Here is a 26,021-nt window from a genome sequence, read left to right as displayed (position 1 = left end):
TGGACCAGGCCTCTCTATGTTCCCCACCCTTCCTTCTAAATGGAAAAGCACTAGGTTTAAGATAGATTCCAGTACCAGGTGACATGATCACATGTCACTGTAAGACCTCATTCTCCATTCTTTCAGGGTTGGCCTGCACCGAAGAAGTGGTCTGTAGTCCACAAAAGCTTATGCTCTAATAAATTTGTTAGTCTTTAAGGTGCCACAAGTACTCCTGTTCTTTTCGCGGATACAGACTAACACGGCTGCTACTCTGATACCCAGGAAGGTTTGTGAGTAAACAGACCCATTTACAACCAATTGTCCTGGTTAATGGGAACCATCAAAATTCCAAGCCATTATTAATGGCCCACACTTTGCATAGTTACAATAGGACTTTAGCATAATACTTCATATGTTTAGCTTTAGATACAGGAATGATATATGCATGCAAATAGGATGAACACACTCAGATTATAAGCTTTGTAATGATACCTTACAAGAGACCTTTTGCATGAAGCATATTCCACTTATATTATATTCACATTCATTAGCATATTTCCATAAAACATATGGAGTGCAACATCACAGATTGAACTCCAGTTAGGATGATTTTAACAAACCATCACAGCTTCCACTGTCAGACTGTCTATTCCCACTCACCCACTGATCCTTAATTGTTTGATTTGTATTTACATTGGATTAAAAAGTAATTTGGAGCAGACATCTCTTACATATTTGTACAGTGCGATGTTGCATCTAAAGTGCTATAAATATTTACTAACCTTATTTATCAAGCTAATTGCTATGGGTAGATGAAAGATTAGGAGACCATTTCTTTTTCAATAATTCTAACCCTAGTACTACAGTTAATGGGCCATGTAACTCTTGCCCTGGACATGATCAATAATCAGATATAAATGTACACTGAAGTGAACATCAAGATTTATTGAGCCAGGAAGACCATTCCTGATGTTCACTGACACACGAAGCCAATGTATATGTTGTTTTCAGACATTCTGAACGGGTACCCCCCTCAGACATATCTGGCAATCTCTCTGTTCTGGCTAAGAATTTCTTACGTGTCACATTTTTAAAAATGTGACATTCTAAAGAGGATATAAATTAGAGGCCCAGAAAAAGCTATTAGTCTCTGCGCCAGTCAGAGGGCAGAGACTTCAAGGTTTACTGAACTGTTTGTAAAATAATTTAAAACATAGTTTAACATCCTGAATCATTAACAGAATACATGGGTAGACTTAAACTACACATTTATTTTAAAATAACATTTGACAATTTTTTCTTACGTGCCAGTACCTGAGTTCAAGATTCAGTATTTCTGCTGAAAGAGCTGCACCTAAATTGGACAAGGAAACTTTAAATTCCTGCCCTGTTTTAGCCATTATAAAGATCATCAACAATTTCAGGAGAAACAAAAACTCCTGAATTTAGGTTATGGCAAATAAACTAGGAGTAGTTGGGTTATAACCTGCTTAGGGCTGGAACTGGTGCATTTTCTGGTTGTACACAGCATAAAGAAGTCTATTAGCACTTAAAATATTGGATAATTTGGGTCTAAGCAGGTAAGTAAAAAAATCTTTTCTGTTTATTTTTAAAATACATTTCTTTTGTAATGAAGACTACAATTGTATTCTGTTATGGCCTGACTGCCTCAATCACTTGGCTTCTGAACAATTTGTTTTTGCTTTTTAAAATATCTATTCATTATTAGGATCCCTCCTCTGGAAAAATTGTGCGCGTAACGAGAGAATAGGAACTGAAGATTCAACATGTCTCTAAAGAGCATTTTAGTTCACCTTTCATGCAAAAATGCTCAGGATATACAGTCATTTGCGCACACATCATCATCTAACACACATGTGTCAAACTCAAGGCCCGCGGGCCACATCCGGCCCGCCATACAATTATATCCGGCCCGCGAAATCGTTTTATATATCTGTTTTTAATGGCCCTGTGATATGACGCCCCAATAACACACACTACAAATCCCATGATGCAGTGCAATTGCCGCCAACGGCAAGCCGCGGTTCAAGTTCGCGGTCTGTTGATGTATACAACGCTAATCTCAAATCAAAGCTAGACCCTAACAATGGCCAAGAGAAAAATTGATTCTGAAAACCGAGACTTTCAAAGCCGGTGGGAGAATGAGTATATGTTTACTGAAATTGCAGGTAAACCAGTGTGTCTCCTTTGCGGGAGTAATATCGCTGTAATGAAGGAGTATAACCTAAGACGGCACTACGAGACGAAACATGAGAACAAATTCAAAAACCTGAGCGCAGGACAGAAGCTACAAAAGGTAGAGGAGTTGAAGAAGAATTTGACATCCCAGCAGACGTTTTTCACCAAAGCAAAATCACAAAGTGAAGCTGCTGTGAAAGCAAGTTTCATTGTGGCCGAAGAGATCGCCAAATCAGGACGGCCGTTTACCGAGGGGGAATTCGTAAAGAATTGTATGATGAAAGTGTGCGACGTCCTTTGTCCAGATAAAACGCGAGCGTTTGCAAATGTAAGCCTCAGCAGAAACACTGTTGCTAATCGGGTTTGTGAGATGGCGACTGATTTGAAAACACAGTTGATTGAAAGAGCAAAAGATTTTGTTGCATACTCCCTTGCCGTGGATGAAACTACTGACGCGACTGACACTGCACAGCTGGCGATATTTATCCGTGGTGTGGATTCCAATTTGTGTGTAACAGAGGAAATACTGGACATTAAATCGATGCACGGGACAACGAAAGGAGAAGACATCTTTGGAAATGTATTTCAAAGTGTAACCGACATGAAACTGCCGTGGGAAAAACTCGTTGGACTTACAACAGATGGCGCACCTGCTATGTGTGGTGAAAAAAATGGACTGGTGGGAAGGATGCGCTCAAAGATGCGGGAGGAGAACTGTGCCGGTGAGTTGACAGTGTATCACTGCATCATACACCAGGAATCGCTGAGTGCTAAAGTCCTAAAAATGGATCATGTGATGAACACTGTAACACAAACCGTCAACTTTATCAGAGCCCACGGTTTAAATCACCGCCAATTCCAGTCTTTTCTGCGGGAAATAGATAGCGAGTTTGGCGATATGCCATATCATACGGAGGTCCGGTGGCTAAGTCGGGGAAAAGTTCTCAAAAGACACTTTGAGCTGCGAGAGGAAATCTGCCAGTTCATGGACAGTAAGGGGAAAGACTGCACAGTTCTGCGGGATGAAAAGTGGAAATGTGAGTTGGCGTTCCTGGCTGACATAACGTCGCATCTTAGCGCTTTAAACCTTCAACTCCAGGGACGGGAGCACATAATAACCGATATGCATGATGCAGTGAAGGCATTTCAAGTGAAGCTGCGCTTATGGGAGACACAAATGCACCAATGCAACTTGTCTCACTTTCCCTGTTGCCAAGTAATACGGAACCAAGAAAGTGCCACAGTTTTCCCAAATGCCACCTTTGCTGAAAAACTCAGCGCGCTGCGCACTGAGTTCGCACGGCGCTTCAGTGACTTTGAGGCACAGAAAAGTAATTTCGAGCTGCTTCGCAACCCATTTGCAGTCGATGTGGAAACCGCACCTGTAGAAATGCAGATGGAGCTGATAGAACTGCAATGTAACGGGACACTGAAGGCAAAGTACGACACTGCGGGGCCAGCACAGTTCACTCGCTTCATTCCTGAAGCGATGCCGCAGCTCCGCCAACATGCGGCTCGAATCCTGTCCATGTTTGGCAGCACATATCTGTGCGAGCAGCTGTTCTCTGTGATGAAAATTAACAAAACGTCACACAGGAGTCGCCTCACTGATGAACACCTGCAATCGATCCTGAGAATCTTCACAACACAGAACCTAACCCCAAACATAAACGAACTTGTTGCAAAGAAAAGACTCCAAGTATCAGGCTCTGACTAAATAGGACAAGAAAATGGAATGTTATGATTTGTTATGATTATACTTTTGCTTTAAATTCAATTTTTTATTTATATTTTCAGATTTTTTAATATTCCAGCATGTACAGATTTTGAATGTATTGTATTGACAGGATATTTTTTTATGAAGAGCAAAATATTTTAAGTTGAAATGTATTTATTTTGGAATGATATCCTGTATTTTGGTTCATATTAATGGTTAAAAAACATAAATATTTAGTCTGTTAAATAAATGGTTATACTGTTCGGCCCGCGAGTTTTGAGTTTTGGCCCCCTGTGCAATTGAGTTTGACACCCCTGATCTAACAAGTTAACTTTCTCCAAACCTCAGTGTTATTGGCAATAGTAATGTATTGATTTGTTCACGATTGTTTTCAGTCAGTCATGATCAAGCATATCTTATAAGTATGTATACTTAAAATGTAAAACAAGTTAAGCTATTTTATACATATGGGTAGACGTAATATCTGTTTTTGTTTCTTGTTTACCTTTCTAATGAATACATATACAGGAGGCAGTGAGAGAGCGTGCTACCAGGAGTCTGAAAAGCTGGGGTCTGTTGCTAGCTCTGTCTCACCCACTGATGCACCTTGCGCAAGCCACTTAGCCAATCTGGTTCATTCCCCCCCCCCACCCTTATAACAGTTATAATAATACTTGTTCACCTCATTGTAAAGATATTTGAGATTCTTGGAATAAATAGCATGACATGACTGCAAAGTATTAATTATTAATATAATTCTGTTGGAAATAGAAACGGTCATACATAATTAAGTAGGAAGCAAGGTAAAAGACTAATTAAAATACATGCTTTAAATGAACAAGGCTTAAAATGTTTTGATGTTCTGGCCTTTTTGGTGTTGTGAAGAAAACTGAACTGAATGACCTAAAGAAGCCAAAACAATTCACTCTAGTTTTCAACTATAAGAATTAGAAAGATCAGAGGTTAATGTATAAACATTTTAAAATTCTTTACAATTAATCCTGACCAAAATTTTGGAATAATATCAGATAAGAGCTCTACATCATAGGGTAGAAAGCAATGATAAACAGTAAGGCATATCTAGTGGGGTCCGTCCAGGGTCCATACTATTCATTATTTTCATTAATGACTTTGATAACGAAATGGAGAGTAGGCTTATAAAATCTGCAGATGACACCAAACTGGGAGGGGCTGCAAGCGCTTTGGGGGATAGGATTAGAATTCAAAACAACCTGGAAAAATTAGAGAATTGATCTGAAATCAACAAGATGAAATTCAATCAAGACAAGTGTAAAGTACTTCATGTAGGAAGGAAAAAATAAATGTACAACCACAAAATGGGGAATAATTGATTAGATGGCAGTACAGCTGAAAATGAACTGGGGATTATAGTGGGCACAAACTGAACATGAGTTAATGTGATGCAGTTGCAAAAAGCTAATATTCTGGGGGTGCATTAGCAGGATTGTTATATGTAAGACACAGGAGGTAATTGTCCCACTCTACTCAGTACTGGTGAGGCCTTAGCTGGAGAACTATGCCCAATACTGGGTGCCACACTTTAGGAAAGACGTGGACAAACTGGAGTGTTCTGCAAACAGCAACCAAAATGATAAAAGGTTTAGAAAACCTGATCTATAAGAAAAGGTTAAAAAAAAAAACTGAGCAAGTTTTGTCTTGAGAAATGACGACTCATAACGGTCTTCAAAAATGTTAAGGGTTGATATATAGAGTGGGTAATCATCTTCATGTCCACTGAAGGTAGGTCAAGTAGTAATTGGCTTAATCTGCAGCTAGGGAGATTTAAGTTAGATATTAAGAAAAACTTTCTAATTATAAGGGTAGTTGAGCTCTTGAATGGACTTCCAAGGGACATTGTGGAATCCCCATCAGTTTTTAAGATCAGGTTGAACAAATACCCGTCAGGGATGGTCTAGGGTTCTGCCTCAGCGCAGGGGATTGAACTTGATAACCTCTTGAGATCCCTTTCATCCCTACATTTATGATCCTATGTTTAGTTCTGTAATACAAAGAATAATAGTTTCAAGACAAACTATGTAGGGGAAATTTGTTTTAGTCAAAGAGTGCACTGTCCTTTATGATTACAAAGAGGACTAAGGTTTTTTGCCACAAAATAAGAAATAAGTGCACTATTGGAATAACACTGATATTAGTTTGCAGACAAGCTTGTGGTGCCTTAATCTTCCTTTCCTTTTTAAAACCAAGAAAGAGAAACTCAAACATTCAAAATGCAGTGCTGTTTTATATCTAGACGGCTGCTTTTCATTTTCTGACTATAACCTAACTGTAAACATGGATGCTGTAACAGACCTTTCCAAATTGATCATATTTTCTGATCAATGGCTTTGGTGATTCATTTAGTGCCACCCATCCCTCTGAATCACCATCACACCAATGCTCCAGTAGGTTGATTTGGTCATCACATGACATTGAAGTACCACTTTTGGATGAGACATAAAGATGATGTCCTGAGCCCTTGTCATTGATTAAAAATCCCATGGCACTGTTTGAAAAAATAGAGGTGTTGATCTTGATGTCTTAGCTTAACAAGGTGTAGGCCTGGCTTGACATGAGTAATGAAAAATGGAGGAGGCCTCATTTCTTGGAAGACAGGATTAGGGAGGTAAATAGGTCAGCATGTTGAAAACAGAATATTTGTACTAACTAAGATAGGTAAATGGGTCAGTGAGCTAGAAGACAGAATCTCTAAACCAGATAAGATAAAGGGAGGGACCACCCAGGGAACCACTTACAAAATACAAAATAACAATTGTCAAGATAAGTCAGGAATGTAAAAATGAGGTAAAGAGTAGGTCGAACGTTGACAGCGAGTGGACAAAGCACGCTATACAGGGACTGGTTCCTACACTGTAGCCAAGCCAATCCCAAAAGGTGTAAAGCAATGAATTGTGTAAATGTATATCAAATAAGAGGGTTTCTGTGTAACTTTGGATCTATGATGTATCCTGCATTCTCCCCCTGCATTTTCATCTGATTAACTTAATGTAGTTTTGCTGTATGCCAAATAAAAATACCTGAGGGACAACGTCTGGAGTCTGAGTTCTTGGGTAGTCGAGTGGAAAGAGGTCTAGAAGAAAATCCCAACACTAGGTAAGTGAACTCAGGACCAGCTCCAGGGTTTTTGCTGCCCCAAGCGGCGGGGGAAAAAATAAAAAAAGCCACGATCGGCGGCAGCTCCACCGCGCCACTTTCTTCTTCGGCGGCAGGTCCTTCCCTCCGAGAGGGACAGGGACCCTCCGCCGAATTGCCACCGAAGAACCCGACGTGCCGCCCCTTTCCCTTGGCCACCCCAAGCACCTGCTTGCTCAGCTGGTGCCTGGAGCCGGCCCTGAGTGAACTAATTGCAATCTGTTTACCAAAGCTTTATGCAGTTTTATTTGTCCACTGAAGTATTCATAACCTACTGTCTTAAACTTTTCTATTTGCTGTTGGAGTTGTCACTTTTCACCCATGATGGCCATATTTCAGTGATATGTACATAAAGTAAACCCTGAGTCCAGTTGGTATATCAGTTTGCTTGTAAAATTCTATGATTATTTCTATTCTGATATTGCCCATATTGTACTAGGCACTGTCCCAACTCCAAGGAAGACAGCCTCCCAATCCAAAGGCATTAGTCTTATTAGACAAGCAATATACAGAGGAGAGAGGGGAAAAATCATAAGCACATGCACCCTAATAATCCCTAGCTTATATGTATTACATACATCTTTTTAAAAAATAAGAATCAATTATGCCCAACAGTCTCTGCATTCTGCCAGCACTACTAGTAGTAATTTCCTGTGTCATGGCAGAAATGTATCTTAAGGAGAGACAAAATGGATGAGAAATGCACTTTCTTAATGTAAAGAATTTTATTATTACTGTAGGGTTATGCTTGATCTATACCTTTATAAAACTCATTTATTTTTACTGTGGTAGTGCCTAAAGACTAGAGATTCTTATGGATCAAGACCCATTGGGCAGTATCCAGACAAGTATATACAGGCTAGGAAAAACAAATAACAATGCATCTTTATTTTGACATTATTAACTTAGCAATAGTTTGCAAAGAACCTGATTCCATGTGAAATCATGATGGGTTTGGAGCTCAGTTGGATTTGAGAACATCAGCCCAGGCTTTGGAATAACATGCAAACCCGGGATGCAGTTGTTTTTTTTACAACCCCACATCCTTCCTTACAGGTAGCTCTGCTCCACCTTCATAAGGTAGCAAAAATGCTGCTACCATTGCCCTATGCCTCAGTGACTGGGCTAGGGATTTACAGACAACCCATCAACCTTAGCACATAGAACGAAGGAGCCAATGGGATTCCACTATAATTGTGTTAGAGATTATACTCTCAGAGAAGCTTCCAAAACTCTATTCCCCTTTCAAAAGGGTTGAACTGTCCTGTCCAGGTGGGGGAAGGTATCTTCTTTTCTCTCTTTGCCCTCATCCCCCAAAATTTGAGCCTTGGGAGGGCCTTTCCCCTGCTGGAGAGGTTAGGCCCTCCTCCCTACCCCTAATGTAGTGTGGAAGTTAGTGGAGGAGAGAAAATCCCTAAAAAGGTTCAGTCTTTAGAGGTTCAGCTCTGTGCAGAATCCAACCACTATGCCGGCTTGCTACGAGCACCTGCAAATAGACCCCTGAGGCTGTTCAGTTCATGTGCTTTTTCGGTGAAATCAGTTTAATTGGGGTTACCCAGCTGCAGCTGTAAACTGGAGCACTATAGGCACAGAGAAAGAGGCAGACAGAGTTGGGGTGGGGCTATTTTGTGAATGTAGGTTTTTTTAAATATATTTTCTTCATTATGTTGCGGCTGGAAGAGATGCCTGTATGGAAACCCTAGGGGAGGGGGGAGTCTACTTTGGGAGGCATGAATCATCCCATAAATACACACTGAGAGGTTGTGGCAGCAGAGAGCAGGGTTGGTTTTTTTTTCTTCTTCAAAAACATGGCTGAAGCTGGGACAGGCTTTCTGGAGCAGCTCAAGTCCTGCATCGTCTGGTCATGGACTTACCTCTGGACCCTGTGGTTCTTCATCATGCTTTTCCTGGTCTACATCCTGAGGGTGCCTTTGAAGATCAATGACAATCTAACCACAGGTAAACTGCATTCTCCTCGGAAACCTCGCGGGCGCTTTCCCGCAGCTCCCTCTTTCCCCAAGTTAGTGCAACTTGTGCGGGAGAGAGGGACACGTCTGCAGGCAGAGCCCGTCCGCGAGCCGCGCAGGGGGCTCTCCGCGGCGCTGAGGACCTGCAGGGCGTGGGAGGCGGATTATATTGGAAAACTGAACCTACCCCCCTCGCCCCAGTTGAGACTCCTGATCTCCCTTTGTAGCCTGGCACATGAGCCCTGGATTCCCCCTCCTCCCCCCTCGCCTGTTGCAGGCTCCTCAGGTGCCCTTTGGCTGCTGGAGCTGCGGGGGGGGGGGGGGGAAGAGAATGGACTGCGCGCTGCCTAGACCCCCCCTGCAGCTGGCTGCTCCCCCGCCTAGGCCAGGCGGGAGAGACGCGGGGCAGCCCTCGCTCTGCGTCGGTGCACGGAGCAGGGGCAGTTTATTGCCCTGCTCCGCCCGCCACGACCGGGTTGCTGCAGCTGGCTGAGAACCTGCCCCTCCGAGATGGGGTTCGGAACAGTCCCCTCCCCCCAAGCAGCGCTGCCTCCGGGAGCCACGGGGCTGCCTGCATGCCCCGGGCAAGCCCCCTGCCCCTCCCCCCGCGTCTGCTGGCAGCTGTAACCCGCTTCTCCCGTCCCTGCGGCTCCTTCTCTCCGCCAGGGGCCGGGCAAGCGCTCGCTGCCCGCAGCGGCATGGGCAGTGCCGGGTGCGCCTAGGGCTGCCCGCGGGGGCGTGGGAGTGTCCGCCGGCGGTGCACAGCTGGGGAATAGCCACAGGCCGGAGAGCAGAGCCAAGCTTGCCTTGAGGCTAAGGACTGTCCTCCCTAAACAGGGACAGCCGGGTCCCTCTCCGGAGCATATGTTGCTCTGTGTATGTCAGGGGCATGGCTAGGTGCTTATGGGGCTGCCTCTCCAGCCAGAGAAGCGTTCCCATGAGGAGAGATTTATTCAAACGTGAGGCTTTGCCCTGGAGAAGTGCAACAGCCCGAATCTCTCTTGCAGGACGGTGCTGCTTTAGCAACTGGCTGCCCTAAGTGAGGATCTGTGGGAGTCCGCCTCCCTAAACATTGCAGTGTAGTGCAATTGTCAGCCACACCGCTCAGGGCTGATGCCATCCTAAAGGCACTTTTAAAAATAAACTCGAAATCAAGTGCTCAAGCTGCTGAACATTGCAGATCCTGTTATAAAAGATCCCGTTACAAAAATCAAATGTTATGATAAACCAGAACACAGTTCTAATCATGGTGGTTTTCCTAATATTTTGTTAAAGAAATTCATGGATTTGGTGAGGCGATTTGGTTTAGCAGAGGAAAGAGTTTGGCCTGGTGGCTGATACAGCACAAGGTTCATAGTTTGCATGTGTGGTGTGGTATGTATGAATCTTTAGTGGCATCTGCTTCCTGCCCGCCAACCAGCAGTTCATCCCCCCTGTGATCCTGTGTGAATTGGGAGATTGCTCCCAGAATATGGGGCATTGTGGAATATGAGGAAAAATCAAAAGTGAGCATTGGAGACAAATGGGGCTGTGTAAGTGACGTAACACTTAAGTGGCTACTGTAGCACTGCAATACGTTTAGCCATAATTTTAGAAAATCTTGTAAAGCATATTATATAGCCTTCATTACTAAGGAAGTCCAAAACTGTGTCTCAATAAGGCCCTATTAACTGTGTTAACACGATAACCTCCGTGGCTTACAATAGTATAAATGTACTGGAAAAAGTGACCTAATAAAATAATAGTGTTATTATATACACTAGTGTTCTAGACTGCCTGACCCAGTGCCTGGGTGAGACTGGGACATGGATGAGAGCTAGTTGGCTGAAACTCAGTCTAGAGTTGCTGGTAGCTTGAGGGAAGCAACTAGAAGCTATAGTGATGATTTGATCCACCCTTTGTCTTGATAGTGTGTGTCCACTTTTCACAGTCTGTGGTCTTGGATCCTGGGTCTCCAGTTGCTGTTAAATTGTCATCTAATAATTTTGTGGACAGCTTTTTTTCCTTCTTTGGCTAGGAAATTGCATCCATTTCTTTCACATGTGAACCTTGATTACTGTGATCCATCCCTTTCCCACTTCAAGATTAGATTACTGTAAAGCTACACTTTAAGTCAATCCAGAAACTGAAGCTGGTGTAGAATGTGGTAGTCAGTTTATTAGGTCACGCAAGCTGTGAGCACACCACCAGTGGTCCACGATCAGCATGGGCTGCCTGATGGAGTTTAAAGTGCTGGTTTATAAAGGCAAAATGGACAGGGATTTACCTACTTGAGAGACTGTTATTCTCCCCATGCCAATACATTTCCCATTAGTGAATGTATTTCAGCTGAAACCCCCTTAGTATTAAAATAGGAGTTCTGGAAGAGCATTCATCATGAGAGGCCCTCCACCTTGCAGCCTACTATCTTTCCTATTTCTCCTCACCCCTCTTGTCTGCAGTAGCCTGAATTGGTTGAACTAATGGGCATGCTGTAAGGCCTGTTTATTTACCTGGGTTGTTGAGAAGGGTATAATGATGGCTGATATGTTGGAGGGAGGAGGCTATTGGTTGGGCTTGATTTGCTGTAGTTAGTTATTTTATCTTTTGGTTTTGAGGTGAGGAACAACAGTTGATTTTACTTTTTCTTTGATTGTATTTTTAATTTTTGGCAAAGGTGCCTGAGGCCCAGAATAGACTCTTTTTAGTGTATATTTGTTATAAATCAAAATACATTAAAATGTATAGTGTCAACAGTGTGCTAGGCATTTACAGATGTGGTCTCTGCTTTCAAGAGCTTACAGTCCTTGAAGAATCAGGTCTAAGATGTAATGAGAAGCAATCTGATTGAATGATGATATTTTACATACAGCAGGTTAGTTTTATCCTTTTGATTGGACTTGTTGGGGCGGGGGGGGGGGAGTGTGATAGGAAGGGTCTAACCTTTTATTATTTAACTTCCCTCCTGTGGGGTAGTCACAGACAATAAGGTGGAAGAGTGCCCAACCTGACATCTGGAGGCCGGTCCACAATGTCTAGCCTCCTTTGGTGTAGAGCTCATCCTCTGGTTATGGAACCTGAGCATCGAGCTCTGATGTCTGCATACAAGAGAGAGTTCTAACTTCCCACCACCTCTCTAGGATGGACTTAAGGGTATAGCCAGAGAAAAACTTTTAAATTGAGAGTTTACTTTCAGTTCATAGGCAAGGAGCATTGAGTAACTGTGCTGCTCCAAGAGCAGTCTGAGAGTCACAATTCTACCCTGGCTTTCCCTTAACTCCCCCCAGAGCAATCTGCTACTGTCCTATACCAATTTACTTCCTGCTTTGCTAAGATGTGCTGGCCAGTGGCATATTGGAGAGGCAGAGTCAAGGCTCTGCTGGTTTCTTGCACCTAGCCACCCGCTTCCTACCTGCCTATATGGGAGGGGGTATAGTGGCCCCATGGAGACTACTTTATCCTCCTCTCCACACTGACCCACAGCTGTTCAGGGCACTATAGGGGGTACCTTATGGTGCGTTATGATCTTGCTCTAAGTGAAAAATTAAATATTTATTTTAGAAAATAGCAAAACCCTCTTAAAGTGTATTTTTTAAAGAGAAGACATTTAATTAGATTGAAAGCTCTTTGGGATGGGGACTGTACAAAAAATAAATAACATAAATTTGATGTAAAAAGACAATATTTTTTCTGTACTACTATTTAGAAGAACTCGGGATATTGGGTACTCACACATAGATGCAGAGCCTTACACCTTTTTCCAATTCACTGGCCTAAATCAATAGTGGCCAAAAGCCATTAACTTCTGATGGATGGTCGGTCTCCGGCAGCCTTGCTGACCTCTCTGCTGCTGATATTGTCAAGAATTGAATGGTTCTAGAGACTGACCAGTCCTCTGTTGTAGAGAGACTGCTCGTGGTTGGAACTGAGTCCCAGTGGTTGGGCAGCATTGGGAAGCTTGCCTCTACTGCCCAGGCTGTACATATTCTGTGGATAAATAGGAAACTTCAGTTCCAGGGCTGTCGATCCTTAACCCTTGGATCATATGAACAACTGGTGGCTTATTCAGGGATGGGAAAGGGAGTGGGACAAAAGGAAAATATATTTATGAAAAATTCTTAGTTTCTTTGAGAGAAGCAGACTGGGCATTGTGGCAAGGGTGAAATCCTTGGCTTGATGTAAATTGTAAAAATAGAAATAAATAATGTGTGCATATATATAAGGCCTCTTAGCACTTTATAAATGCTATTCAAAGTTTTCAGCAGGCCTCAGGCAAAGATTAGAAACCAGGTCATTCTTTTGAATGAAAATGAGAAGTAAAAGATAGTAGAAAGGTTTCTAGAAGATCATCATTGTAGCAGAAGGCTCTCTGCCCATACTATTAAGCCTGGCATATGCCAAAAATCCCATTAGTTTACTGAACCAGCAGTAATTTACATAGTGTTAGCCAATCTGAACTGGGGAGTCTTACCCATATTAAAGATAAAGCTGTATCTTTTTCCCCTTCAACTCTATCAACTGTGACGCATTTATTTTCCCTGCATTGAGGAAGGTAATTGTCTCCTCAAAAGCTGTAATACAAGGCAACAGCTTTTTGTGGAGTAGAAAGTGTGAGATATGCAAAACCCTTCCCTCTGGGAAGCGGAGAATATTATCTCCACAATGTTTCCAGCCCCATTTGGTTTGAGAAGGAAATACATTGAGATCTGTCTTGATCCAGGGACTCCTACCTGCACACAGTAGATTCAAAGCACTACAGACTTCACATCATGGTGGACAGTAAACAGGATTTAAAAAACATTAAGACCTCAGGCAGATAGTCTAAATGTGCCACTTCAACATGCATGCAGTTTGTTTTTTGGACACTTGCAATGTATTATTCTAATTATTTCATTCTTTTATAATGTTCACATATTTATAATATTGGCAGAATTTGATTTTTATTTATTTATAATTTCAACTAATATTGATGTTTATTAAGCATTTTTTGTTTATGTAAAAGTTCACAGTTGCACAAAATTATGGGATTTAAGCATTTATTTTTATAGCTGTAAGTTTCCACAGTTGTGGGAAGTTATATGGGGATCAGGCAATGGGGTATCAGACAATAATTGTTTAATGACAGTAGATGTTGAAACTCAAAAAGCTAAAGCTTTATAACCACGAAAACTTAAATTTTTAACATCACATTTCTAAATATACAAAGTAAATATCCTTATATTGAATTCTAATCTGTTCTCAAACAGCATTTTTCTTCTTTGCCTATCTAAAATTTTAATTATTCATAGAAATATTTTTTCATCAATTTGTGTAAGGTGAAATCAACATTTACTGATAAAAATCTAACCCTCCCAAACCTACAATGATAACATGTATAAGATTGACTGTACTATATAGCAGTATCCAGCAGATATGTTTGGACACTTTTTATAGCATCTTTTCTGTTTGGGAAAACTGTGGGAGTCCATATGAGAACTCATCCCATGTGTGTTGCTACTACTTTTTTTTCTGGGATTGAAATATCTCATTCACTGTTCTACTATTTCAGTTGAAATACGTTATTATAGCAGCCTTCAGATGAGTCATCGTGGTTTTTCATTGAAATGACCCAGACACAACTGATGTGCCAGTATGAAGGCTAAAAATGGGAAAAGCCTTTCACAGCTGTGGCTTTTAAGGCAAACAGTAAAGAATCCTCTGCAGCCACAAGCAACTCCTAACCTTTGCAATGAAAATTAGTTACAGTGGGAGAACAGTATGCAAAATTATACTTTAACTGTTCCCATATAGTACCACACAGCATTCTGATTAGAATATTAGCACAATACAGTCTCAGTAAAGTGTATGTTAAATAGATTAAAAACTGGCTAACTTGTGGATCTCAAAAAATAGTCAGTTGTCAATGGGGAACCATCATCAAGTACTAGATTGGTACTAGACCTGATACTACTATTCCTCATTTTCATCAGTGATCTGAAAGTAAATATGAAAACACTTGGCACACTGGGCCCATATAGGAAAAAAATTCAGGACATACCTCCAGTATGGAGGACTGTACTCTGGGAAGCAGTGACTCTAAAAAGAATTTTGGGGTCATAGTGGACAAGCAACTCAATATGAGTTCCCAATACAAAGCTGTGGCAAAACTGGCTAATGTGATCCTTGGATGGATAAATGGGAGTAGGGAGGTGATTTTATCATTTTATTTCTGTATACAGCATTGGTGAGTCTGATAGTAGACTACTGTGTCTGCTGTTCCAGTGTCCACAGTTTAAAAAGAATGTTGAAAAATTGGAGAAGGTACAGAAAAGAGCCACAGAATGATTTAAGGGCTGGAGAATATACCTGCCAGTGAGAGACTTAGAGAGCTCAGCTTGTTTAGTTGATCAAACAGAAGACTGAGAAGTGACTTGATTTCAGTGTAAGTGGAGAATATACTGAATATTAAGGAGCTCTTTAATCTATGGGAGAAAGGCATAACAAGAACTAGTGGCAGAAAGCTGAAGTCAGACACATTCAAACTGGAAATAAGGCATACATGTTTAAGAGTGAAGGTCGTACCCCACCATACCCCTGTCCACGCCCCCCCCTCGGGGGGGGGGGGGCAGAAGCAGGGCTGTGACTTCTGGGGGGTGGGGGAGATGCAGGGGATGCAGACAGAGATAATGGGGACGAGGCTGGGGGTGGGGCTGGGAGCAGAGTCCTGGCTGGGGCTGGGGGCGGGGCCAGAGCAAAGCTGGGGGCAGAGCAGGGCTGGGTGGTGCTCTCTGCCCGCCCCTTATGGGGGTTGGCCTGAGCTCTGCTGCGCCCCCCTGCATATTCCTCCATGCCGTCCTAGAGGGGTGCGCCCCACAGTTAGGGGGGATTAAGCACTGAAACAGACCATGAAGGAAAGTGATGGATTCTCCTTCTTTTGATGTCTTCAGATCAAGATTGGATGCCTTTCTGAAAGATATGCTTTAATGAAACACAAGTTATTGGGCTCAATCCGGGGGTAACTTGATGAAATGTAATGACCTGTGATATACAGAAGGTCAGACTAGGTGATCTAATGGTCCCTTCTGGCTTTAAACTCTAATATGGAGTGTGGGATTATTTTCCCTTTGATGTGTATACCATATATATTCGATTATAAGCCGGTTTGTTTATAAGCCGACCCCCCCCAAGATGGATAAGTAAAAATGGAATTTTTTTTATAACCTGTTCATAAGCTGACCCTATAATTCAGGGGTCAGCAAACTTTGGCTCCTGGGCCATCAGGATAAGCTGCTGGTGGTCCGACATGGTTTGTTTACCTCGAGCGTCCGCAGGCACGGAGGTAAACCTAAGTAAACAAAGTGTCCCGGCGCGCCAGCTGCTTACCCTGACGGGCTGGGACAGCAACTAGTGGGGAAATTTTTTGGGGGGGGGGAGAAGCTGGGAGTCAGGGGAGTAACCCCTGTGACTACCCCCACATGACCCCACCCCTAGCCCGAGACCCCCACACTCTCCCCATCCTATCCCTTCCCACCTTATCTGGGGAGGGCCAGGGGAGGATGTCTCTGACCTGGCTGGAGCTGCTCCGGCAGGCTGGGCAGTGCGGCCGCAGCCTGCTCCGGCAGACCAGACCGGGTGGCGCAGCTGCAGCATGTTCCAGCGGGCTGGGCCGGGTGGCACGACCACTGCGTGCTCTGATGGCATGGCCACAGCCTGCTCCGGCGGGCGGGGCCGAGCGGCACGGCTGCAGCCTGCCAGCCCCGGAGCTGTAGCTGCTTCGGAAGCTGGGGGAAAGCAGCGTGGCCTGAAGCGGAGAGACTCTGGCCCTGCCTCTTCCCTTCTGGCTGTGCTGCCTCTCCTTGCTCCCTCTATTGGGAGAGGGGCTGTGTCCCACCTCTCCCTCTCTATACCTGTTCATAAGCCGACCCCTTTCTCTGGTGCTTCCCTTTTTTACTAAAAAAATTCGGCTTATGAACGAGTATATACAGTTAGTACTCCTACCATTCTGTGGCTTTGTTGGGGCTAGCAATGCTGGTTAGTCTTGTTTTAAATTAGTAGGAAGTGCAATCTATGAATCCATGTCAGGCCGGATAGTTCTCTCAATTACACCATTTTTACATCAGTGCAACTCCAGTATCTTCAGTGGAGTTACTTCTTACAGTGGAAATCAGGCCAATGATATAACACTACACCCATTCCATTTGATCTCAGTAAAATTTAAAAAACAAAATGCCAAAGTTAGATTTTTAAATTAATCATCAACAATAACCTTTGAACTACTGTAACCATGACATCCTTTAACCAGGAAACAATACAGCATATTCAGGCTAGAATACTAAAAATAAAACAAGCATTTAAATAAGGAATGTGATGTTGTCTTAGTCCAAAATAAACAGAATACACTTGATTATTTTTATAAATAGTTTCCCTTCAAGTCAGCAGCTACAGTCAACATCAATGTGAATTGGATTGGGACACACCTTTTATACAAATGTACAACTTGTTTTTTCCCCCTCCTGCTATAACAGTTCCACCCTTTATTCCTTTTCTGAAATAAATAGTGTTTAACTTTTGAGACTCAATTACTGATTACTGTATATTTCCTTTTGAGGGTATAAGAAAGATAGATTTAATTACTAGGGCATTAAATATCATTTGTTGCACTTGGCTTGTGACAGGGCAGATAAGCAGACTCTTCAGAGGCTTTTGTGAGTCACTGAAAGTAGAGAAATCTAGAGATCTGACTCCCTAAAAATGGACATAACTATAGAGATTTTTCAATATCATGTTCCATCTCCCCACTAATTTAATGTTTTGTCTGCATCTTCTTACTGGGTACCTATCTCCATCCCAGCTGAGTGGAGGGAAAAACTCTAACCAGTGGAGAGCACTGTTACCCAGCTCAGTATCCAGCCATGAGAACGTTCCATAATCCCTGGCATACAGGGAAAAGGGAATTGTATCCTCGTGAGGTCAGAGGGAACCAGGCTCCTGGGAGGGAGACAGAAGATGCCTGTATGGAGCAGGCCAGAGGCTGCAGCCTGTGAGGAAATGCCAGGCTGCCTAGACAACTGGGTTAGGAACTGCTGAGTAATTTGCATTGGGCTTTTGCATCCTTTGACTCTGGCAGCATACACGGAATCTGAATATTCATAGGATTCCACCAAAGGCCACAGCCTACTGCTTGGGGCACCGGACATCTAGAGGGAACAGGTCTACCTCAACACTTATCGCAACACCCTGCAGTAGATGGGTTGGTTACTGCAGGGTTAAAAAACAACAATAATAAAAACCCTGTCATGGGAGTTAGCCCATATTTGGGCCAGATTCAGCAATCAGAGCATTAGCCTGGGACTTGGAAACCACAGCTTTGATGCAGACTTCCTGTGTGCACTTGGGAAAATCACTTAGGGTAGAGTTCTGCCCCGTTGAAGTCAATGGGAGTATTCCCACTGACTTCAGTATGGGGCTAGGATTTCAGCTTCTAGATATGTCTTCACTGCAGAGTTAACTCAGACTCTTATTCAGGTGTTGTCCCTAACCTCCCTCCCATCCACACACACAACCCTCTCACCTGAGTTTGATGGTGCTTTCAGCCTGGGCTATCTGCCCCAGCTGGGTTACAGGTTAGAGCCTGGGTTCTGCTTTAAGTCGGGCTAGTAACCCACTCACTTTGCAGTGAGGATACAGCACTCACTTGAGTGCTGACAGTCTTCCAATGCCTGTCCAGAAGAATAGGCAGGCTCTCCCACAATTCACTGAGAAAGAATCAAAGAGTGACTCATCTTGCAGCAGTGCTAAGAACCATGGGATATGCCCCTAGTAGTGCTAGTAACACATGCAGGGGAGTGCAACATCAGTGAGGACTCAATAATTTGGGTAAGGCTTTGCAGAGTGGCTGCTCACCCCTGGGCTAGGCTAACCTGGGTGTTCGGAGCCAGGTGCCAATCACCCAGGCTAAGTTTGCAGTGAACACACAATCTAAAACATTCAGTGCCTCAGTTATCCATCTGTGAAATGGGGATAATGGTACTTCCCTACATCACAGGGGCGTTGTAAGCATAAATACACAGAGTGAGGCACGCAGACACTACGGGGATGGTGTCCACCCAAGATAGATTCACTAGTATGGTCAGATATATGTATGGCTCTGGATGAGCAGCTGGAGAATACCAGTGAATCTAGCCCTTTAAGTCTTCATGTTAAGTAACCCATTTTAAAAAAAAGAAAAGAAATTGAGTCTGATTCTATAAGTGGCAATGTTGTGGGAGATGCATGTGGGCAAAATGGAGCCCTCCCCATTGTTTCTGAAAGCAAGAATATACTGATTTTTGGGCATTGTTTGTGAGTGAAAAATGGTAGTTTCTAATCTCTGCCTCCCAGATTTATAGACAACAAAGGAAGGGTTAGCATAGCACAACACATAGTGCAGGGCGGGCAATCTTTTCGGCCTGTATGGAGGGCCGGTTAGGGGAGGGGGTCATAGCCCGGCCCCCACCTCCTATCTGCCCCCCCCCCCCCGGGACTCCTACCCCATCCAACCCCCCCTGTTCCCTGACGACCCCTCTGGGACACCTGCCCCCATCCACACACCCCTGCTCCTTGTCCCCTGCCTGCCCCCTGCCCCCTCATCCAACCCTCCTCTCATTCCTGATGGCCCCCCTGGGACTCCTGCCCCATCCCAACCCTCCTCTCATTCCTGATGGCCCCCCCGGGACCCCTGCCCCATCCAAACCCTCCTCTAATTCCTGACAGCCCCCCGGGACCTTTGCCCCATCCAACCACCCCTTCTCCCTGCCCCTGACTGCCCCTGACAGCCCATCCAACCCCCCCTTCCTGACTACCCCCCAGGACCCGTTTCCCCCCGACCACCATCCACACCCCCATCCCCTGACCACCACCCCGAACTCCCCTGCCCTCTATCCAACTCCCCCTGCCCCAGGAGCTCACAGCCCCGCCGCCCAGAGCATTGCACCAGCAGCGGAGCGATTGAGTTGAGGCTGTAGGGGAGGGGGAACAGCGGTGGAGGGGCTGGGGGTGAGCCTCCCAGGCCAGGAGCTCGGGGGCCAGGCAGGATGGTCCTGCGGGTTGGATGTGGCCCGCAGGCCGTAGTTTGCCCACCCCTGACATAGTGGGTACCCAAATAGGTTGACCCGAAGAAGAACTGTTTGTAGCTCAAAATCTGGTCTTTTTCACCCATAAAAATTAGTCTATCTTTTATTGGACCATCATTATTTTTGGCCTTAATATCTCTGAGTTTATGCATCATTAAGGCCCTGACCATGCAGGCAGTTATGAACATGCTTAACTGGAGCACAAGGTATGTCACTCACTTGAGTACCACATGCTTAAAACTGAGCACTTCTATAAGAGTTTACAGGATTGGCGCCTCAAGTTACAAAATGATTTGAGGGATGGAGAAAATGCCATGCTTAATGAGCTCAATCTCTTTCATTTATCACAAGATGGAGAGGTGACTTGATTTCAGTGCATAAATACTTTCAAATGGAGAAAATAGTGGTTACTAGAGGGCTTTTTAATCTAGCAGATTAAGGGATAACAAGAATCAATGACTGGAAGCTCAAGACAGAAAAATTCAAATAAGAAATAAGGCACATATTTTGAATGATGAGGGTGATTCACCATTGGAACACACCACCAGGGGTAGTGGTGGATTCTCCATCTCTTAAAGTCTTCAAAACTTTCTGAAAGATACGTGTTAGCCAAACACAAGTCATGCTTTAGTGAAACATAAGTTACTGGGCTCAGTACAGGGTAACTGGGGGAAATTTAATGGCCTGTGACATGTGCTTGACTTTACACACGAGTCAGTGGGACTAAGTTTAAAATTAAGAATGTGCATAAGTATTTGCAGTACTGGAGCTTAAATAATTTGCAGGGTTGGGGAAACCTGTAGCATAGAACTCAGATCTCCTGAGTCCCAAGACAATCTTTTCCTATATTTCTCTGCTTGCCACCTCTAACACCTGTTGTCTTCTCAAAGGGGTTTGAGTATTTGACGAAGAATTTTGATGAAAATGTAGCTTGATTTCTCTAGCCAAGCTATGAGCTACTTGTGGAACATTATTACTCTGTTATTTGTTAGTGTACTTTTGAAGCCCTCTTCCACCTGTTTTTAAATTAGCTCTCTGTGGCATTGGAGGCCTCCATTGAAAGATTGTATTATAAGCTCTAGCTTGTCTTCTCATGTCTGTAAAGTGCCATGTGCACCAATGGTGCTGAATAAATACTAATGAACTACTGTTTGCATTGTAAATTACAAGCAGAGACTAATTGGATTTTTTGTTTTGTTTGTTTCTTGGTACTGTATTGCAGAAGGACATCCATTTTTTAACACTGAAAAAATTAAGCTTAAACAAGGATAATGCATTTAATGGGGACAGTGTCACGCTTTCAAAAGACGGAACTAACAAGTTGTTACTGTTAAGCCTGAGGAAAGGATAAAAATTCAAAGTCCGAATCAAAACTGGCCAGCTGCTAAGAGAAGACAAAGATTTATTATTGCTTCGTCTAAAGTGAAGATTTATCACTATGGTCGATTCAATGCTTAAGTGATTAAGTGCATTTAAATATAGCAATTAGAAGGATAAGAGTAACAGGGAAAAATGAAATTGTTTATAGTTGTCATAAGCAAGATTCCTTTTCTGCAAAGCTCTGCCAGCTGCTACCGTGCAGTGTGGTAACTTCCAGCTCACTTTCTAGAAGTAAATTTTGGCTTTGGAGTGAAATGCAAAGCCTATTGGGTTGTTCTGTTAGTTCGTATTCTCAGCAGCACAATGCTAAGAGAGCAAATTAAAACGTGGACTAGCACTTGAATTGTATGTATATTTTCTTTTTTAAAAATCTTGTAAGTTGTCTTTTTCACTTCAAAATGTGCTGGTAATGTGAGAATGCTGCAAACGTTTGTCTTCACATAAACAAAATGGCTTGGTGTCACTATGGATATGTTTCATGCTGAGGATTGACATTTTTTTATACTACAGGCTGGCCTGGCACATGGTTATCTGATCTACTAATACACACCACCTTCCATGTGATATTGACCATTGCTATATTTAAATAATAAATTTAACATGATAGTGTTGATCCTAATCAGAGAGCTTCAGCACAAATTGCAATTTAATACGTAAGGCCTGATCAGCCCCTCTTCTTCCACAAATGAAGGGTAAAGCAGATCTTGGTTGGGTAGCATAGAAGGGGAAGAGTACCAGGACTTCAATATACTAGTTTCTCTTCCCCTACATATGAAAACCTGTATGTGGGTGGATTAAGATAGGGCAGAGCTGGGTGGGGTACAAGAAAGACATCCGTTCTCAGTAAGCCTTATCCTCCCTGTCTTCCCCGTACACCGTTGTCCAAAAAGCCCTGCAAAGAATTCTGTGGTTGAAGTGTTGGTGACATCAGGTAAACAGCGATGACAGTCAGACATCTTTGGAGTGTGTCTGAGAGAGAGAGCATCAACCAGTGGAGAGGCATCATTGGAAGCATGGCTTTTGAAGAAGCCATACTGTCCTACAGGGCAGTAAGCAGTAAGAGATACATGGGGCCCACTTTGGAAAATCTTGGCCCCCATTGACATTTTGCCTTCGACTTCAGTGGAGCCAGGATTTCATCCCTGATGTCCATGGATTAACCTTCCTTCCCCAAGGTAATGATGCTATGAAAACTTAATGAGAGGGAAATCATTAAATATCCAGTGCCCTGAGGGGTTTCACCAGCAAAGAGCTAATATGTCCCTAATTATTTAAGTCTAAGATGACAGATTGCCACGTGTGGGACATAGACTAATTTTCCACTTCTTCTAGAACACTTCAGGATGAAATTTTGGTTCCATTGAAAGCAATGTCAGAACTCCTTTTGACTACAATAGGGTCAGGATTTCATCCTTAGAATCTTTCATTATCAGAGAGCCCAATATGTGCAGAGATAAGATAATAGTGCAACTCATTTTGATCTGTGGTTTTTAAAACAAACTACTGGAAAATGACCGGTAAGCTGTATAGAAAGGTGGCTGAATTTGGTGTTAAAAATTGAGCTCCAAAACAGTTCATTTAAATAAAGAAAACTCATCTTTTTTCAGTGGGGCACAGTTGCTCATACTGGAGGATATTTAGCTTAAACCCCAACACTTTAAACTAAGTATATGCCTATTTATTCTGTATCTAATCTTTCTGAATGCATCTGGAGCAAAAGGATGTGCAGAAACTGAAAACTGGAGGCAATGCTGAATATGTGGTCTCCATTTCTTAAGTACCGTATGCTGAAAGAGCTGATTCGTTGACATCTAAACCACAGTCTCTTTCTTATCCTTTCTAAAGGATTTCATAATCAGTGACTTCCCATACGGCCCTTGAAATTCTCACTCTCTTTTAAGATAAATTATCGTACCAGGTTCAGTCAATATAGCAAGCTTATCGTTGAGACTATTAATTATTGGTGTTGGTGTATATTGCATAAAGTTTCTAATATTGCTAAAGCAACAAACCCTCAGCTAAAACACATTTTTGTGAGTGCTTCAAATACTCTTTCTAGTTCTGCTCTTGAGCTATCTGCTAAAGCACAAATAAATCTATGGTTTCCAGCTATGATGAACTCTAAATCAAGCAGGCACTGGTTGATTCTGAATGGAATAACCCACTCATTAGATAATTAGTTTTATTTAAACTTCTGGATTCTTATACATCTTAGGTACTTATGTGGCCCCCATCATGTTAGTATCTGAGTGCTTCATAATCTTTAATATATTTATCCTCCCAATACCCCTGTGAGATAGGGTTATCTCCATTTTGCACACAATGCCCCAGTGTGTGCAACTTCTGCATCCCCACGGGATAATGTGTTCAGGGATGTGACTCAAAATACAAACATTAGGCATCCTTGACAGCATTCCCATAGGTGTTTGTGTTCTCTATGGAATGTTTGCAGGCTGCTCAAACCTTTGAGAAAGTCTCCACACCTCAGCCTCCCACCCATCGACAAAGCTTTCCCCCTTGCTCGCTCAAATATTGTGCGAAACCCAACATGCAGTGATAATGGTTGGAACTTTTTTTTTTTTTTCTCTTGCTCCCAACCTATTCTGTAAGCAGTGCCATCTGCCTTTCAAATGGCCAAATGCACACTTGGCTATCATTCTGAAACTACTCAGGCAACATGTTCCTTCCTTCTGTCCAAGCGGCCTGTGTATGGCTTCATTAGCCAGGGTATCAGGGGATAAGCCGGGACTCCCAGAATAACTGGACCAACCTCCACACCATTAATATCTGCAATGCTTCTGGGGGCAAACAGTACTTTCTTCATTAATTTAAATAATACTGAGTTCCAAAAGATCTTAGCATCATGGACCCTTCCAGACCACCTTGCATTTATATCTGGAAACCTGATATATTGATATATATTGTTAAAGCAACAAACCCTCAGCTAAAACACATTTTTGTGAGTGCTTGGTGGTGCGATAGGCAAAGTTAGGTGCAGAAGTTGTTTGGCTCTTGCAGCACCATGGAGAGATACCCTTTTATAAATTCTGTGCCTTGGCCGGGGTAGAGAAGCAAATAATGGCACATGGATTCCATCAGTTGCCCCAATACAGTCTGGGAACCGCATGCATGCAAAGTCATCAGTAATTTCCTGAGCATTACCCAGCTTTGTGATCTGATTAGATAGCATCTTATCAATGGCATAGCAGAGAATGGCCCCAACAGTTGATCTCCCTGGGCTAAATTGGTTGGCTATAGACTGGTAATGTTCTGGGGTGACCAACTTCCAGATGGCAGTGGCGACCCATTTCTCCACAGGTATGCTGTTGCTAAAGTTCCAGAGTCAGTTCTGCACAGATCTTAAAAAAAGGTAGTCCCCGCTCTCCTGAAGTTTTCTCACCACTGTTGGTTATCCCAACTCTTCAGAATGGTCTTCTCCCACCAATCCACACTGGTTTCCCAGGCCCAGAAATGGCACTGAACACTGCGTAGGTGATCCAGGAATGGGTTCTCTTGTTCCAACAGCTCGGCACCCTCCTCATCTTCTGCCTCGTCCTGCTGCCACTGCTGCAGAGTAGCTTCTTGCTGCTGGAGGAGCTGCTGCTCCTGCCATAGAATATTCTCCTGCTCCCACATCATCTGCTCGGTGGTGCGATAGGCAAAGTCAGGTGCAGAAGTTGTCTGGCTGTGAATACTATAACACTGCCCAAGCAACCTGTGCATATTCATGCTTGTCACTGTAGCGGCACAGAGCATTGTTGAGTCCATGAAAATGGAACAGGTGTTTTGTGTGCATGCTATTGGTGTGATTTGCGTACTATGAATTACCTGACGGATCAAAAAGCTTTAGATTAAACTCTCTGTATAGACACAACCAGACAAAGTGACTTGCCCAGAGACACACAGCATGTTTGTGGTGGAAGAGGAATTGAATTCTGGTGTCCTAAAGTCCAGGCTAGCACTCTGACCACTAGGCTATCCTTCCCTATGGTGTCCTCTCCAAGATATTTCCATCACTATGGTATCTGGGTGCCAGATCCACAACGGAGACTTAGATTCACTGTTGCAATGCCTAATGTTTAGGTGCCCTGCTGTCCACAACTCTGGTAAGTGCCCAGGCTCCCTATACAATGCATGGGGAGAGTCCGGTGCCTAAGAAAGGGATTGACAGAAGCCAGCCAATTGAGCAGGGAGCTGCCTTAGCAGGCCAGTAGGAAATGCCAAGAGGGGTGGGGCCTAAGCCTCCCCCTCAAAGGGAGTTAGACGCCTAGCTCTGGGCCACAGAGAGGTGCCTTCCCAGCCATGAACCCTCTCGTGGAGTTAAGCACCTAAGGTGGGGCAGCTATTTCTCACAAAAAAAAATCCAAGGAGGCATTGGCGGTCCTCTTATGCCTAATAACCCAGTGGTCATAGTACTCACCCAGAATGTGGGACAGGCAGGTTCAAATCTCCACTCTGCCTAATGTGGAGCAAGGACTTGAACCCAGGTCTCTTACTTCCTAAGAGTGCCCTAACCACTGGGTTATAGGATATGCT

The 26,021-nt window shown here is 43.4% G+C and overlaps 2 protein-coding genes across 3 annotated transcripts in view; both read left to right on the top strand.

Moving 5' to 3' along the window:
- Positions 1-2,089: 2,089 nt before the first annotated feature.
- LOC128830347 (general transcription factor II-I repeat domain-containing protein 2A-like) lies at positions 2,090-4,161 on the top strand. The gene has a single exon (XM_054016166.1). It carries the CDS (start codon positions 2,090-2,092, stop codon positions 3,896-3,898), a length of 1,809 nt encoding a protein of 602 aa, XP_053872141.1. The 3' UTR covers positions 3,899-4,161.
- A 4,701-nt stretch (positions 4,162-8,862) lies between these two features.
- Positions 8,863-26,021, top strand: part of ST7 (suppression of tumorigenicity 7) — a 221,035-nt gene continuing 203,876 nt past the window's right edge. For both annotated transcript variants that reach the window (XM_054023620.1, XM_054023610.1), the window contains exon 1: positions 8,863-9,028. In XM_054023620.1, the coding sequence (XP_053879595.1) occupies positions 8,878-9,028 (151 nt within the window). In that variant the 5' untranslated portion in view covers positions 8,863-8,877. The remainder of the gene's footprint in view (positions 9,029-26,021) is intronic.

This window comes from Malaclemys terrapin, chromosome 1 (assembly GCF_027887155.1).
Source record: "Malaclemys terrapin pileata isolate rMalTer1 chromosome 1, rMalTer1.hap1, whole genome shotgun sequence".
Lineage (NCBI taxonomy): Eukaryota > Metazoa > Chordata > Testudines > Emydidae > Malaclemys > Malaclemys terrapin.
Note: the sequence above shows the minus strand (reverse complement) of the source record. Positions and strands in the feature narration are given on the sequence as shown.